The 17,724-nt window shown below is 41.9% G+C and overlaps 1 protein-coding gene across 1 annotated transcript in view; it reads left to right on the top strand.

Moving 5' to 3' along the window:
• Positions 1 to 14,193, top strand: part of TNIP3 (TNFAIP3 interacting protein 3) — a gene marked incomplete at both ends in the record, with an annotated part of 51,451 nt that extends 37,258 nt beyond the window's left edge. Inside the window, 4 exons of the mRNA XM_084263242.1 lie at positions 1,682 to 1,807; positions 4,480 to 4,638; positions 8,525 to 8,585; positions 14,075 to 14,193. Coding sequence (XP_084119368.1) covers positions 1,682 to 1,807; positions 4,480 to 4,638; positions 8,525 to 8,585; positions 14,075 to 14,193 — 465 coding nt within the window. The remainder of the gene's footprint in view (positions 1 to 1,681; positions 1,808 to 4,479; positions 4,639 to 8,524; positions 8,586 to 14,074) is intronic.
• Positions 14,194 to 17,724: the final 3,531 nt, after the last annotated feature.

Genomic DNA, 17,724 nt, shown 5'->3' with positions numbered 1-17,724 from the left:
CCCTGTGCTTGCTAAGCCATTGCATCCTTCAGCATTTGAAAAGCAGCTTATCTTCTAGGAACAGTGTGAAACCTTTGTGTATATCCGTTTTGAATTGTGTACGCAACATTCCCTGCTGCAACAGGTGGGTTCTTTGGGCTACAGTTTGAGAGGATGAAGTGTAACTCCTGTATTTCAGACAAAAGGTACACAGGACAATTTTTTTTTTCCGAATCTGGTTTCTAACACCTGGGGCACAACAACCTATAGGTTTTTTCCCCACAGTGCTCCAGCCAAGGTCTAAATTCTTTGACAGTCTTGACTAGTCCAGATCTTCTGGTCATTAATGTGTGACCATGGCTCTAAATGCTATCACTTATTCTGCATGGATTAGTCCATTGGAAAACATCTTGGGTAGACAGCTAGCACAGTGGGTAAGGTAAAGCTATGGGCAACTCCAAAACTGCATAAAACAAAGCAGGCTCAAGGCCAGTGGCCTAAAGAGACAGAATGTTATTTGATAGTACTGGCTCTTGGTCGGGTTGGATAAAGTCATAACTTGCTGTCAGACTGTGTGTTAGATGTCAGTTTTTTGTGCTGTGCTGTGCCATCACATCCCGTCTCCACCGGGATCCCACCTGCTTGCATATGAGTGTCCTGGTTTCAGTCAGGATGGAGTTAACTTCTTTTGTAGCAGCAGATGGAATGCTGTGTTTGAGAGTTAAAATGAAAGCAGTGCTGATAACACCCTGATGTTTTTAGTTGTGGTCAAGCAGTCAAGGACTTTCTCAGTTCTTCGTATTTCTCTATTAGTGAGAAAGGAGGGGACAAAGCCAGGACAGGTGACCCAAATGGGCCAAAGAGAGTATTCCATGCCAATTCCGTCATGCTCAGTATAAAGGGGGGCTGATGGGAGGAGGATGGGGCGGCTTCAGGACGTGCAGTTTTTGGGGGAGAGTCAGGTTCCGGGACTGCTCTGGGTGGCACGGCCTGAGTTCTGTGGTTTGGTGAGAAACTGCATTGTGTATCAACAGTTTCATATATTTTCACTCTAAAGTCCTGTTAGCATTGTTATATTGTATCTTTCTGCTACTTTAGTAAACTATCCTTATCCCAACCCACAGGCTTTTGGTGTCTTGGTTTTGGGGTTGTTATTTGCCCCTTCCTTTTCCCTTCGCATGCCTCATTCACCCACCCCCCTACTTCCCCTGCTCTTTTCCTTTAAGGAGCAGGCAGCTGCGTGGATCTCGGCTCTCAGCCGGGGTAAAACCACGACACTGAGATACAGGGAGGAGTTAAAAGTTCTTGCAATTGAAGAGAAAACTGGGGAAAAAGTCTTGGTAAAATCTTTCCTGCTACTGTTTATTCCTTAAAATGGATGTCTTTAGTATTTTCTATGTTAGTTCTAATATTTAAAACTGATACCAGCCAGCCTTTTAAATTAGAAGGGTCTACGAATACTGACTGAAGTTGTGGGCTGTTTGGATTGATGGATGCCACTGGAGATTAGCCATTGCTTGTCACTTCAGTCATAAAAAAGGTCAAGGGAAACTTTTGCTTGCATGATGATGAAAAGGAAGGATCCTTTTGGAATGCAGCCTGATGCTTGGCTGGTGTCTAAAAAGCAACCAAACAGCGAAGTGGATGGAAACTTCCATTGTGGCTCTGCTGAAATTCACATACTTGGTCATAATGTTTGCAGGTACAGATCTATGAGGAAGACTTCAGAAAGGAGAGATCTGACAGAGAAAGACTTAATGCGGAGAAAGAAGCATTGCAGAAAATTAATGAGAGATTGCAATCTCAACTGGATAAACTAAACTCTCAGGTATGAGTCAAAAGAAAGTCACTATTGCCAGCACATGTGTATTTTATTTTTATTTTCTCACTTTCCACACAACACAAGGTTTTCTGGCTTCCATTAATTGACATTGGATTTTATATGAGGTTAGCACCTGGGATGAAATAATTCTTAAGTCATGCAGTAAGAAGATGAGAAATGATTAGAGATTACTTCCAAGTTAAATAGGTGAAGGGAGTATTTATTACAAAAACTCTTCAAACATATCTTAAAACAGTGGTGGGGGGGTGGGAGGTGGGGGGATGACCAACAACAAATCCAGAGGGCTGTTGATTGTTTCACTGGCACTTGATATAAGAGTTTGTTAGCATCAAACCAACTTTTGAAATAACTTCTGTAATGAATCCTGACCTCTGCAGTGGAATTACAGAGTAATGTTAATGTTGTCAAGGAAAAAAAAATCGTCTCCATCCAAATTAACTGAGCGGCCACTGCTATAATTTTTCATTGCAACATCCTTTTTATCTCTTCACAGTAATGTCAGTATTCTGTTCAGAGACATTCAGGAAGCCATAGTAAAATCATGGCATGCAAAACTCTGAGCTTTCTTAATCCCCTTTAAAAATGATGAAATTTTGAGGTTTCCTGTCTTGACAAAATTGTGCAATGTTTCAAAAGAATGGCCAGTTACAAAAATGTGATGATTTATTGTCCTCTCCAACGTTGTTGTGAAACAGAAACTTCAGCATTGGCTCATTCTCAGTCAAGCCATGCATTGATATGACAAGGGTCTTGCAATAGAATCAGAGGCAAGGTCCTGTCAAGTGGCCCTCACTCCCATCAGCTTCAGCAGGAGTGGAGAGCAGGTTGGGCATCCTGGTCAATGCTGGGTGCTGCTGCAGTAAGGCCACAGACTTGTCAGTGGTTTTTTTGGGTACTTGGAAGCATGTGTAGAAATAGCAATGCCAGAGGGAATGCCGTGGTTTGGCACTCAGGGCATCCCAAGCAAATAGAAATACCTGGGACAAATCTTTTCACGTTGTATGCAATATTTATGAGATGTACTTCCCCTATCCAGCAGCTCACTCCTGGGTGGTTCACTAAGCTAATGATGGTTTTTTGTAGGAGACAGACTACTCAAGGACACCTTCTTCCTATATATCATATATTCTTTAGAGACTAAAACTCTTGCACAACCCCAAACAGTCAATGGGACCTTGTGAGAACCTCTCACAGCAGTGACAGAGAAGAGGGGGACTTCAAAAGGGGCTAAAAGGCCTCTCCCGCTCCTCCCCGGTCACTCTGGCATGGGAGAAATGCCAACACCACTGCATGTGTACAACACACCCAAAGGGTGTGTAATGTGCATGCACTTGACTGTCCCTGCGTTCTACTGGCAGTTACACTAGAGGTCTCCTTGTTGGTCTCTTCCTGCCTTGGGATTGGATTAAACAGTTTATGAAGGATTGTAAATGTAAGGGGAACCATTGATTCAGTGATGTAGCTTAAGAGACATTTAATTAATATAGCTTAAATATAAGGAGAATTTGGGTGTTTTGAGAATAGAAAGTGTTTGCGTGTGTTGGATGTTAGTAGAATATTGCTGTAGCTGTGTGAGCTGTTTGTGAGAGCAGCTACAAAATTTAACCCTAACAGCGGAACAGCCTTGAAGATAAAGAAAGTGAAGATAGGGGAGTCGTAAATAATGAGACCACTGACTAATTAGGAGACAGAGTGTATCTTGTTTTCAGCTCAGAGGATTCCTAACTAGTTTGTGCAGGGGTGTGATTTTGAGACTATGGAGAAAACTGTAAAGAACATGCGCTAAGGGAGAGGAAGATGTCCAGCCTTCATCCCTGAAGACCACGGGAAGACCCCTAAATGTCACTGAGCATGCTCTATCTGAGAGGAGTTCATGTAAATGACTTGCTGGGAATAATTTGCACAACCCTGCCTTTACTTAGAAATTATAATGACTATGTAGAGTTAATCTGTATAAATGTGAGAAATTTGGTTTTGAACGGTGCACACATTCCCCTGTGTGCCCAGTGCTGCAATAAAGAATACCTGCTTCATAGTCACCAAAGCTAGTGAGTTTTGAATCTGGCTTTCTGAGGCTTCACCATATAGAATATTTATGATTTTTTTCTTAAGTCAAACTATTTACTTGTGACTCGTAGAAACATAGATTATTAATCATCCTTTACCCCTCCTTGCTCTGTCCTTGAAGAAATTCTCACTGTCTCTGCTGGGACACAGACGACCTAGGAAAAGGCAGAGCCAAATCTCTAGGCCATCAACTTTGGTCCTTCTATAAAAGTATTTCTTCATGTTATGCAAGTAGCTCTATTCATGTAGCTCTGCATTGAACGTTTTGAGAGCTACTGTGTGCAATGCAAAGGTTTCTTGAATATAGAAAGCACCCAGAAATGTGCTCACCATATCCTGAAGACAGTATTTTCTCACAAAAGAAGTGTCATGACTCTTGTGTAGCAAAATTATTAAAAAAAATTTTTCAGACCATGAACAGTCTGGAGAGGCAAAACAAGCAGCGTTATGACCTGTGCTGGGACAGGAGGGTTTCTTCCCTGTTGCTTTTTATTGATGAATTTGTACATGAATTGGTCATTGTATCCATTGTATTGGTCGTTGTAGTCAGTGCTAATGAATTTTTTATTGCTCTTCTTGTTTCTTGACAGACAAAAGACCTCCCAGTACAGTCTGGGAGGCCCAGCTACCCACCACCCCTCTTCCTCTCACCATGTGTTAATTATGGGAATTGTGGGTTGGTTCTTCACTATCAAGATCCTCGAGTACATCCAGTGCCTCACCGGGCACAGGACCAGCAACAGCACTCAGTAAGGTTCCCACTGTCTCGCCCTTCACAAGGGCACTGATTTTCTCGCAGTGTGATGACCACAGGAGAATAACGTGGTGCTATCACAGTGCCATCCTCAGCAGTAATCAAATCTCTTGTTTTCTAGTTTATCGCTGGTTCCAGATCAAGATTTTTGTGCAGCACAAGGTTTTGTGCTGCTTTTATAATTAGTCCTAGGTCTGTAATGGTGTTGGTGATCCCTGCACAGTCTCTCTCCCCTCTCTGCCTCAAAACACTGATTTTTCTCAATGGCTGTGTTCTTTTCTTCTGTGTTGTTCCAGAGTCTTTGGTACTGAATTGCACAGGATGCTGCCATGCGCAACTCAAAGCATAACGAGCAGAAATCTCTGCACAAAGAGGAAAAAGTGCAGCAATTTAAATAGGTGGTTGATGAGTTATACTTTAAGCATATATTCTTATATGGTTTAAATTTACTTTGGCAAATACTACATAATACTATTAGAAAAAGGGGGTTATTATACATTTGGTTTTGATGATACCGGTGGTCATTCCTTCATTAAACTGAGGTTGTTTGATTGGACTCTTGCTGATTTCCTTGATCAATTTGCCTCTACAGCACACATTCAGGGCTCTTTCTACTGTATAGTTACCCAAATCCATAAATACGGACTTGCTCCCTGGAGCCCACTTCTGGACCACCAACATAGATTTTGACAAAAATGAGAATATAGCTGTGGTCAGCATGACTCTGGTCTCTTCCCTCTCTTTGGTCTAAGAAAGCTTGTTGACTAATGTGTCTTTTTTAATATGTATTACACTGGGTATTTCTTTCTCTGTCCCTGTCTTTGAAAAATTGCTTTTCTTTACTTATGGCTTCTGTATTCATAGGAAATAGGACTGCCCTGCCAACAGGGTAATACCTCTGTGGCCAGGTGGCACATTTCCAGGTTCCTCGTACACCTTCTGGGGCAGGCAGGCTATTAGCAGAACTCTCCACATTGCTATAAAACTGCAAGGGCAAAATCCCAGATGCTCTTGCTTGTACCCAGCATACTTGTATTTTCCCTCTGGTATGGTGCTGTGAGCAGGGATTACATGAGGAATATCGTTCGACTGAGGATGAGGCACTCTGGCTGTGAATGCTTTAGGAATGCAATATTCCCAGGGACGTTTGTGTACTGAAAAAAAAATAAATCAGCAGAAGTGGAAGTTATAGCTGAGTGTGGCTCACATAATGGGAAAAGTGCCTTTTTTCCTGACACACACATGGTCCTGGCTTCCTCTAAGAATCACAAGGTTGGAAAAGACCTTTAAGATCATTGAGTCCAACCATTCCTGTCCTCTACTAAACCATATCCCTGAGCACCTCATCTGCCCGTCTTTTAAACACATCCAGGGATGGTGACTCAACCCCCTCCCTGGGCAGCCTATTCCACATCCCGACAAGTATTTCAGTGAAGAACTTTTTCCTAACATCTAATCTGAACCTGCCATGGTACAGCTTGAGGCCGTTTCCCCTTGTCCTGTCTCCTGTTACCTGGCTGAAGAGACCATAGCCCACCTCTCTACAACCTCCTGTTGGGTAGCTGTAGATGGTGATAAGGTCTCCTCTCAGCCTCCTCTTCTCCAGGCTAAACACCTCCAGCTCCCTCAGCTGCTCCTCATATGATTTGCCCTCCAGCCCCTTCCCCAGCCTGGTTGCCCTTCTCTGGACTCGCTCAAGGACCTCAATGTCCTTCTTATGGTGAGGAGCCCAGAACTGGACACAGCACTCAAGGTGCGGCCTCACCAATGCTGAGTACAAGGGCACAATCACCTCGGCATGAAGAAGAATAGCTTTGCACTAGAGCAGGTTAGGGGAGGAGGAGTTATTTATTTCAAGGAAAACACTGCTCCAGAGAGCGGTATTTTTGAAGTGCTTTGGGATAACTAGCGAGAATGTCTTTAAACACGGTGAATGTAATTGTAAACACAGTGTCTCTGTTTCTGGCTATAAAGTCATCACACGTAGGAAGATGCTTGATGTTTGAGAGATTGTGGTTGCATTTTTGCACAACGTATGTAAGGCTTTCTGACAGGAGAAATCCAACCAAAAAGCTGTGGTCAAACGAGTAATTTCTATGCTCCAGGAGTGCTCTTATCTGCCTTTTTATCAGAGTTGGAAGCATTGCAGAATGTTTTTCACTGCAATTTGGACACTGGCCCAGATTATTTTGGCTTTTCTCCCTGAACTCTCATCATCTGGGTTTCTACTTCTGCAAGGGATCACTGGGTTTACAACTTTGCCATTCCTGCTGGAGCACTGGGGTCAGTTTGACTGGTTGCTTTGTAACTCCTAGCCTCATTCAGAGTTGTCTTTGAAATCCTTTCTCTGTGTGAATGCAGCATTGCTGCTCTGAGCTTTTGATACCTCCCCAAGCAATTTGTTTAGCAACAAAGAAAGGTGTTTGAATTTAATGGGTGCCCTGAGTTAACATATGTAATCCTGGGTGTTTAGTCTGTGCTTTTTGCTTTTTTGTTCTCTTTATATCCTTTTTGTTCCTCTTTATATTGTTAGCAGAAACATTTTACTTAGCCTGACATGAAATACACCTCTTGCTTCTGAAATTCATTCAAGTTTGCAGAGTGTAAGTAGGTATGAAAGAGAAAAGTAGATGAGAGAACAGAAAATCCAACAGAAACTCAAAAAAAAAAAAAAGTTATGCAAATAAGTACATTTTGAACCATTGGTGGAAAAAATACCTGTGCTTAAATCAGAGCAGAGTCTTGCTTTATATCAAAGCCTATTTTGTTTGCCCACAAGCACAAAATTAGTTAATAGTTCCTGGGGATGGTCTAATTGCAGTGAAAATGGGCTAGCTCCTATTTTTCGTGATAGTGTGAGAGTGACTACTGCTATGTAGCTGCAAATGATGGCATAAGTAAAAATTAAATCTGTTTTTTTTTTCACCCTGCCATCTTAATTTAGGCAAAACCTCTTTAGAACTCTGATTCCCTCCAAGTTGAAATCTGTAAGAGTCTCCTTGGGACCACTCAGGATTTTTTTCAGAGTAATTTGTGCACAACAATCAGTTCCCTCAGTTTAACTAATTTGAAGCAGTAATTACCTGGAATTTGACAAGCTTGCATGTACTACTGAAACCAGATAGACACCTTAATCCAGCTTCACCTGAAATGTCTGGTCCTAAACTGTTTTTCTCAAGTGGTGATTTGCTACTCATTTACCGTGGCACATGAAGTGTAATGCAGTATTTCTTCCAGGACTTCCCTGAACAAAGCTGTGCTTGTATGGACATAATCTTCCCAATATTTTCTTGTATAAGAAAGGTGGAAATTTTTCCCAATGCACAGTTATTTCCAAGAAGTAATTTGATAACAACTAGCATTACAGTAATGCTGACGCTAGCCTGTGGGGAAGGGAGGAGGAGAGAGAACTTTATTAAGTGGCTGATTCCTGCCTGTTGCTCTGAAACATGTTACAGATGTTACGTGTATTTGAGCTGAGGTTTCACCTGTCAGGTCGATGTGTACCATGTTTCTCCAGGGTTCTTTAGTCCGGAGAATGTAATGTCTGTTAGTATCTTCTGGCGTACTTTATTCTTCAGGCCTCTTAGGATCTGATTTGTTTCTGTTAACATTTCTTTTGATTTGTGGGATCTAGAAGAGTTTACACCATTTCTAATGAGCGCAGCATCTAAACTGCATGTCATAAAAAAGGAAGTGAGCTGAAAATCTCGATTAGTGGAAATATAAAGCAAAATACAAGATTTTTTTTTGTGTACTACTTTTGTACGGCTAATAAAAACCTTCATGGTACAATTACATTTTTATCATGTCACTGTTCTTTTGTTTGAAGTGCCTATGAAGTCCATATTTCTGTAATAATGTTTTATTGTTCTGTGCAGCCAGACTATCAGTGGTATGTTCCTGACCAGTTTCCGCCAGATGTACAGCACAAGGCAAATGGTAAGAACACAGCTGTACAGAGCATATTTTAAACATACTTTTAAAAATTGGGGCCTTTAAGGGATGCAGAGTAAACTTTCCTATTTATCTGTTGAGTGCTTACGTGACAGCTTTGCCTCAGAGAGATGAGGTTGGTGTATGTGCAACACACGTGAGGTTTCTCATGTAATACTGTCTACGTTACAGCTTCCAGCTTCATGGCAATTCATAAAATGCCTCTATTACACGTTGCAGGATCACACGTTTGCCTCATTAAACACCTAGTAACAGTCCTAAAGAAAAGATACCCTCAGAGTAGCCCTTAAAGCTTCTGTTGCTCCACCTAAGACTAAATTTAACAATGTGCCAAACCTGGGGTCCAAGATGGGGAGGATTTTAGAAGATCTTGGTAACAAAGTACAGACTTTAGGATACTTTTTTTTCACATTAGAGGTAAAATGCCCATTGCTTGATCTGCTCTGACAATTCAAGGTGCTACGTCTGAAAATCTGCTTTATCAAGCAGATAAAGTTAACGAGTTGCCAAAGTGTCAGTGTGAGCTATCCTTTGGAAACCTGGAGGAGTATTTAATATTTGTACCTGGAGTTGAAATGATGCCAAGCTCCTGGGTGCTTTGAAGTACTTGTTTCAGACCACACAAAAGATGGATGCCAGAGAGCACAAGGGAAGAAAGGATGTCGTTGTGTGTGGGAATCTGTCCCTCTGGATCATCTTCTTCAGAAACTCTTTTGTCTCAAAAGTGGTCAAAACGCCTAAAGTATTGTGTTTTTCTCTGTTCTTGTGTCTCATAGCCCTTCTGTAGAAATACCATCTCCGATGAACGATGCAGCATCCTGTGCTGCAAGAGGGGGACCAGCAGATTTGCTGCTGTGCACCACAGGAGTGTGTGTGCGCTTCGTGTGTCTGCCATTTCACGGTGTGAGTGGGTACCATATGGGGTGGCCACGACTCACCATCAAGAAGCTGCTTTTTGTAACATCTAGAAGATGATGATGGCTACAGAGGAACTAGTCTGTTATTTATTGTCATCCACATTTGCACAGAAGAGAGGGTAGGGTGGGAATGTAGCTTGCCAAAATGGAGGATGAGCTTCCCCTAATTACATGGTGACTGTTTGGCGGGTTCTGATGTGGTTGTAGGGAAAGTAGTGTTGTGACTACAAGAGAGGACAGGAGATTAATTTTGTAGTTCCTCCCACTTAAACTCAACGTGATTTACTGCACCAGAGAATACAGGGAGGATGTTTATAACAGTGAACGAAACAAGTCTGTTCACCAACCACAGCTGTGGTCCAGGGCAGTATGCTTAGGGAATCTGAAGAAAGAGAGTTCTTCTTTTACCCTGTGTGATTATGTGAATTCTGGCTCCCTGAAAAAACTTTTTTAAAATCCATGCTTTGTCTTTCTATTACAAGCTCTTGTCCAAATGCCTCCTTGTCAGTGGGACAGTGAGAGGGATACTTTGAGCTTGTTCCTTTCCCCTTTTTTTTTCCCAGAAATTCTCAGAGTGCTATGTAGGATATAGTTTTAACATCTTAGGGGCTTTTATTCTTTTCACCTTTGCTGATAAAACAAAGATTACTTTATTAGCCTTTGGTCACAGAGACGTCCAACTTCTTCTATCAATTGAAAGGCACTAGCCTGGCTTTGTGTTATACACAGTCTCCTGTATTAAAGCTGCATCTAACTGCTTTGAGAAAGGTTTCAAAGATAGCAACTCAATAATCCACAGTGAAAGTATTCTCAATGTTCCAATTTCTTCATTTCTGTGTGCATGCTAATTACAGTGTTGGGTTTAATTGTGCTAGTACGTGCAGCAGCATTCCTGAGTCTCATTTTTCATCTTTCCTTTCCTCATTAGTTGATCAACTGACCAATAAATCTTTTACCTCTTCTGAGATAAGGGTTCATTATAGCCAATCAAAATAGCAGTGCAGCAGCTTTTAGGCATGAGGCAGTTTCCTTTAGGAATGATATTTCAGTTGACAGATGTTTCTAGGGAAAACCCTTAAGTTTTCCTTAACCGAACAACTTTTCCTTTGACGCCTGGGTATTTTTTCCTAAGGAATAATTACAAAATGCAGGTCATGGGATGTAACTTTAGAGTTGAATATAAGTGAAATGAATTGAGAAACTGTTCCTGTATGATATACCCCCGCCCCTTTTAAAGACACCAGAAATCTGTGAGAGTCTCTACATCAACTCTGACTGGTTTGCTATAATGTCACTGGGACTGCAAAGACGTGTTGTCACCAGGGAAGAATCATTAATTTTTTCTGCAGCTTCATACAGATGTACCTAGACTGTCTTTTCCCCTCTCTCCCCATCCTTTGAGAAGGATGAAGTGTCCAGGTGCTATGGCAATTGATTTATGTTCTCCAGATCCTTATGTAACCAGCTCTAATTCATGTTTTCTGCTTCTGATTGTCCTTTTCTGATTGGCATGGCTTTTCTTAGCTGCTCCTGTGTTTAAAGGAGATCATTTTAAAGGACTGCTGATGCTGTGAAGCCCAGTTTGTCTTTCTATTTTCTGTAAGAAACACCTCTTTGCCTGTATCTACAGAAATAGGATAATTAGTGAAATATTTTTAAAATTAAAAGAAAATAATTTGCCACAGAAAATTGATCAATCTTATTTGATCCATTTTTCCAAAATTTCTAAGCCAGTCTGTTATTTTCCTCACGGGTCTATGTTTTTGTAGTTGGCAACGGATCACATATGCACAAGTCTGAAGACCAATGTTGCCTCCAGCAATGAACTTTCATGGTAGTGTGATGGTTTGGATCTGGCACTTTTTGATTTGAGCCCTTTCCAGCTAGCCTGGAAAAAACTTAATTGCAATACAGGAAGGATGAGAGGAATGCGGGAGCAAAATGGGTGTGGGGAAAACCCCGTAAAAAAGCTCTGTCCTTTTTTCAATGCAGCCTTTCTTTCCAAGCTTTTACAGCTAAATGTCTGTGGACCAGTTAAGTCTGGATGAACAGAAGGGTCTTGTAGCCCTCGTGGGTACGTAAGGCTGAAATTGCTCGGCAGAGAAAGACTGTTATTCCCAGAGTTTCCGCAGGCTGGCTGCTGCTGCTTGAGGAACCAGTCCTCAGCCTTGAAATCATGTCAGCACGCCCTTGAACACAGAGTGTGATGCAACAGTACGCTTGAGTATCTGATGCCTGCCTTGGTTCGTGTAGGGCATGGAATGGGATGGTAGGGCTGGGCTGTGCGTGTATGGATACATGGGGGTGGCCAAACACAACTAGCACTCCTGGTATGTGTTTGATTATGTTTACTTAATACTTTTTCTTCTCTGTATGAATGGTTTGGGTTGGAAGGTACCTTAAAGATCATCTATTCCCACCCCACCTGTCATGGGCAGGGACACCCTTCACTAGCCCAGGGTGCCCAAAGCCCCATCCAACCTGGTCTTGGGCACTGCCAGGGATCCAGGGGCAGCCACAGCTTCTCTGGACAGCCTGTGCCAGGACCTCTCCACCCTCACAGTAAAGAATTTCTTCCTGATGTTTAATCTAAATCTCTGCTTCTTCATCTTAAAGCCACTACCCCTCATCCTTTCACTATGCACCCCTGTAAAAAGTCCCTCTCCAGCTTTTAAAGAAAAACTACTGGCTGTGTAGAGACATTCTGGTGTGCAGGAAGGGATGCTGGGGATAAAACTTGAACTTTCTTTGTAATTTTGATTCAATAATCAAGATACAAATTATTTTATGATTTTTTTTTTTATTGCCCACAGTTATTGTTGAATTGCCTTCTTTAACCAGAAGTTGAGGATCCGCCGGATGCATAAAGCTTGTTTTGAAAACATCTCTCTAGCTTTAAGGAGTTTACTTAAAAGTTAATAAAGACCCATTCAGGCTCCTCTGGCTTTGGGACCCTAGAAACAGCTTTGAGTAGGCTTCATAAGTTAAAAAATACATGGGTAAGCGCGGAGAGAAGTTGTACCGGCCAAGGGTTGCATGGGACCATCAAGAATTACCAACCACATAAAATATAATCTTCCAAAAAGAGGTGGGGAAAAACATTCTGTCCTTGACAACGTGTTTAGTGGGTTGATGTATTCCACACCCTTGCACGCTCTCAGTGCAACAGGTGCTAAAGTCATGCCCATGGTTTGGGGTGGTTTCATGGAGACTGTACTTCAGGATGCAGTTGCCTGCCATCTATACACCTGCATGGCCACAGGAAGATGCGGGTTTAACCCGGTTCCTCTCTTCCTGCTCTTTCATGCTGCATTCTCCTCAAGAGTTCAGTTTTTCACGCCACCACTGGGATCCGAACTGAATCCCAGAATTATTCCACAGGTGGTTTCAAACAGGAGGGTGTGGGCTGAATTCAGGTTTATTGGTTTGATTTTGCTAGGATTTTCTTCACATTTGCATCCAGAAAGTTTCATTTTGTGCCTCTTGTTAAACTGCTTAACAACTCTGATAACTCATACCTGAGTTCAACTTCTCTGTGAATGTAATTATTTCTTCTCTCTATCTTCTTAAATACTCCATCTGAAAGCAGGTGCGGTCAAGAGATGGATTAGGAATGTTTTGTGTCCAGCTATGATCCACAGGTGGGCTGCAATGGAGGTCAGGCTCTCTGGGAAAGACCGTTCAGGAGTCTTCACAGGCCAGCTGCAAAGCAGGATTTGGGGAAATGGCCAGGCTTCCAAAAAAGCAAAGGTCTTTCCTTGAAGGTCACAACAAAGAGAGAAAGGCAATGTGGAAAAGGGAGTGATGGGAGGCAGGTAGAGATTTTGAAGACAACAAAGTGATGAGAAGATGTCTCACTGCACTGGCAATGTATTTGCAAGAGAATAGCTCTTCCTGCTCACCTCTAAGCTGCTCCTTCCCCGGGTAGTTGCTGTGCAGAAAACCCAACCCTAAATTGTGCTTAAATTGTTCTAACTTAGCCTTGTGTGATGAGCAACGCTGCCTTTGCGGGACTGTAGCTCCTAAATCTCTTCAGCTCTGTCGCTCACTGTTTCTGGAATGGGTTCTGATCTTTTTGTTCTTGGTTATTGGGTTGTGGGCATTGGGGATTGTTTTGGTCATGGTATTTTGTGGGGTTCTTTTTCTTTTAAAGGAGCAAAGCAGAAAGATTTCCAGCACTTAGTGTCGCTTTATTTGGCAAGTAGTGTTGACTTCCTTCCTTATCCAACTGTGCAACATTGAAAAAACAGTTAAAAAAAAAAAAAAAAGATTGATTGTAGAGATTTTCCCTGAACCCAGTTCTTAAATAAAAAATTCTCTGCAAAAGAGGTTTATTGCTCAAAGCCTACTCAGAGCAAGAACCCCTTTGCATGCCACGACTGCTGGCTTGTATTCCCTGTTTTACTTCCAAAATTAATCTTGCTGTATTTATTTTATTGGCAGAGAGATTCTCAATACACATATTTAAGAACCCCAGTTACCCCTTCGCAACATCAGATATAGCTACTGGATTTCTTTGACCTAAACTGTGCATTTTTATTTTGAATCCAGTTATAGCAGGCACAGGGAGAAGCCAAAACATAGCCCGTTACTTGCCTCCCAGTAGAGAGAGCAGCTGGTCACCACTTCATTTTGTCATGCCTAGGGAATGCAGAAATCAACCTGCAAAGCCCTAAGGATGCCCAGATGAGCACATGAAGAAGCATGTGTCCACTTACTTTCTGTGTAATAGCATCTCTGGTTTCATTCCACACTCTGCTGCTTTCCAGATTTTTGCCCTCCAGGTACCTACTTTGCTGCCTATAATGTTGTTATAATTACAGCTAATTGGAAGAAGAGGAGGGAGAGGTGTGGGGTTTTCCACTGAAAAATAATGACATCTGTAGGGAGGAAGGAGAGCGGGGAGGATGAAAATCTGAGAAATGGATTTGTGGAGATCTTCAATGAAAACCAGACAGAAGAAAAAAAGAAAAAAAAAGTCAATTAACTGACATATTTCCTGGAAAAATTCCCAAACCCTAAACATTTTTGGTATTAGCCTGTCCTCGGTGCATACATTATGTTCGAAATTATCAGTGCTCCCAACTAGTCAAGACAGATTTAATTAGCAGCTTGCCATCCCCACTGGGAATGCAAATGGGATTATTTTCAGGACTTTTACTGATACAACTTCATTTCTGCTGCTGCAATAATGGAAAAAAAACAAAAGGTGTTAGGACACCTTTAATTTCTAACTCTAGAACATGGGAAGTCGCCTTTTTTGGGAAAGGTATTGCTTTTAAAGCTGACTTGAGCTAGAAGTCACAGCCCACCTTGTAGTTTTTCAGAATGCTGATCAGGAAAGTCTCCTGTAAAGAGGAATGGGATATGGAATTTGAACAGCTGTGGGGTTTGATAATTTTATCTCTGTGAAACACCACAGTGGGATTTATCATTCAGTACCTGTTGGATGTTAAGTGGCTACATGGACACACTGGCATTTTTTTCTCCCTTTGAACCTCATAGTAAAATCAAGACAGTTGAGGGAACTTGCTCAATAAGGGTGGTCTTCTGGTGCTGGGTGATGTGTGGTGGCTGTTTTTGTTGAACAATTCTCTTTCCTGGTCACTTGATGAAGCATCTGTCTCCTGTCTTGAAATATCCTTAATTCCTCATTGATCATCTTAGGAAGTGGTGTAAAAATATGTTCTGTGTCATTTACTTGTTCATGTAGCTGCTAAGTGCTACCTACCCTCATAACAAGGTGGTCTACCTCCCTTTGCCTGTTTGCATGTGTGTTAAGTGTGAAAGTCCTCCATGCTGGGCTCTTGTCCTAGGTGAGAGAGACTCCGGTTTTGGGAACTGCATGCTGCACCACGTGTGCCTTTCTTCTCTGGCAGGCTGTGCCTGCAATGCAGTGGTATCTGCTGGTTTGCACAAGGAGCTAGAAGCGACTTAGCCTAGGGAGGGTGACCTCATTGTGACTCAGTGAGATATGGGATTGTGCAGAAATGAAAATAATTGAAGGGCATCCCTACTGTATAGCTGCCTGAGATTTTAGAATATTCAAGGCCTCTTTTTTTCCCTTTCCCCAAATTGTGCTGTTATATCAATACTGATGTATGATGTAAAGCTTGGAAGCGTGTTTCCTGCTAGAAATTTTAATTTCATGTGAATAGACACCTATAAAATCAGTGAACACCTGTATTTACCTTTCCCACACAAAGAACCAGGCTGCCAATTGTAGCTCTTTCTGGATTTTGTGAACAAATAACATGAACTTTTATCTTAGACACTACCTGCAAGGGAAAGGTGTCACCAAGATCAATGATTCATGGTACTGCCACTTGCTACAGATGTGGACCTCTTGGATCAAGTTTTCTTTCATGTACATTTGGATATCATCAGCACTGTGGGTTTGGAAGTGAATGATGTGGTTACTGTGTAGCAGCTGCAGAGCAATTCTCCTAGGCAAATTCAAAACCCTGCTGGAAATATTTCACTTTGAATGTTTTTCTTGTAAGCGAAATGCGATGTGCACTTGTGTGTGTGTGTGTGCTACCAGCGACATGTTACAGCATTTCCAGAAACTTCAGGAAGGAAGCGTGTGTCACACGGGCAATAGTACATTTCCTTACACATCTTGGGACCACGGACTTAGCTGTAGGTACTGCTGCCAAGTTCTTCCCTCTGTCACACTTATCCATTCTCTTGGGTGCATCTAATGCTAATGTATACCTATGGGCAGTGATGAATGTCTGCTGGGTTGTTTTAGGGTTCTAGAAAGATTTTCCACGGGGACTTTAGGTTATTGGACCCTACTGCTTGCCCTGTATCACCAACCAGGTGAAAGCTGCAAGAGAGAAGCTGCTGGTGCACTGTATGATAACCCTGTCCTCTTTTGCTTCGTGGTACCACTTGGTTTGGATTGATGGCAGCCTTGTGATGCTGCACAGTATTGGGTCTGGCCGTGCATCTGTTACAAAATAGATAGAAAATGATCATAAGCAAGTTGTATTTCTCAATGCCAAAGTAATTAGTATTGATTTATTTTTGCAGATTCGCCCTCAGAGAAGGGAGGCCATCGCTGACAGCCTGTGACCTGGAGAAGTATAGAAGCAAGCTAGCCTTGCAACTTCATTGCTTGGTTTTGTTCTGAGTTGTTTTTGTGGTTTTGTTTTTTTTCCTGACTCCTTATCTCCTTAGTGCATGTTATTTATGCCTGGTGAAATCCTCTTGAGGACAATAGAAGAGCAAATCATACAGGCTAGCGATCCTCAGGATCTAGTTAAACTCTGCTGGGATATTGCCCTTTGTTCTGAAGATGCTGTTTGTGCTGCCTGTAAGAATCTGTTAAAAAGCCTTATGAGAAAAGATGCAGCTAGTGCTGGGGTTTCAGAGACAGTCACATCTGGTTTGAGTTCAAGAGCTTCTAAGCCCAATAGTGTTGTGATACTTTTTTGTTTGAGAATTATAGTCTTTTTAATTTGATTCCAGGGAGTGATCTGAAGATACACCATCTTGAATTCTATACTCTTTTTTTTTTTTTTTTTTCTTTTCTTGGCTGTTTGGTATAAAGGAAATCAGCTTCACTGTTTTAACACGTTTGTATAATTGTAAGCAGGGTACGGCTGGTGCTGGAGCAGGTTGAAGGTGCCTACTCCCCTCTCTCCTTTTGTTTTGCCTCCAGAATTATACAAGAAATGTAATCACAGTTGTTTTTCTGTGTGCTTACTTACAATGTCAGAAGAATTTTAGTGGAAAAATTTAATGGGTTTAACTTCTCAGTGAAAATGATTTTATATTTCCAAGTGATCCTTGTAATGAATCTGAACATCATCATGTAACCTCTAACCTGAGAATAAACCCTGGCTTTTTAAATTAAATTGTACTTAGACTGTGTGGTGTTTTTTGTGGGGGTTTGTTTTGGGTTTTATTCCCAGAAGATTGGGGTGAATGGATATTCAGCAAACATTACTTGATCATCTACTTGCAAAGGCTGTCTCTTCAGGTTTTTAAGAGGGCAGCTGTTGGAGTACATGTACCCAACCTGCTGTGAGCCCACCTGAAAGAACGAACTGAGATTTTTGTGCCATAAGGCCACATGATATATCCTCTGTGCTAGCTCAGAGGTAGTGAGTGTGAGTTTAAGTTCCCATACAAACTGCTTTTTGAGCTGTGCAAAGACAGGGTGGTCGGTTAGAGATCTCCTGCATGTGTCACTTCTG

Source organism: Gallinula chloropus (assembly GCF_964237585.1).
Source record: "Gallinula chloropus genome assembly, chromosome: 4".
NCBI lineage: Eukaryota > Metazoa > Chordata > Aves > Gruiformes > Rallidae > Gallinula > Gallinula chloropus.
The sequence above is the reverse complement of the archived record's forward strand: the minus strand, read 5'-3'. Positions and strand labels throughout refer to the sequence as shown.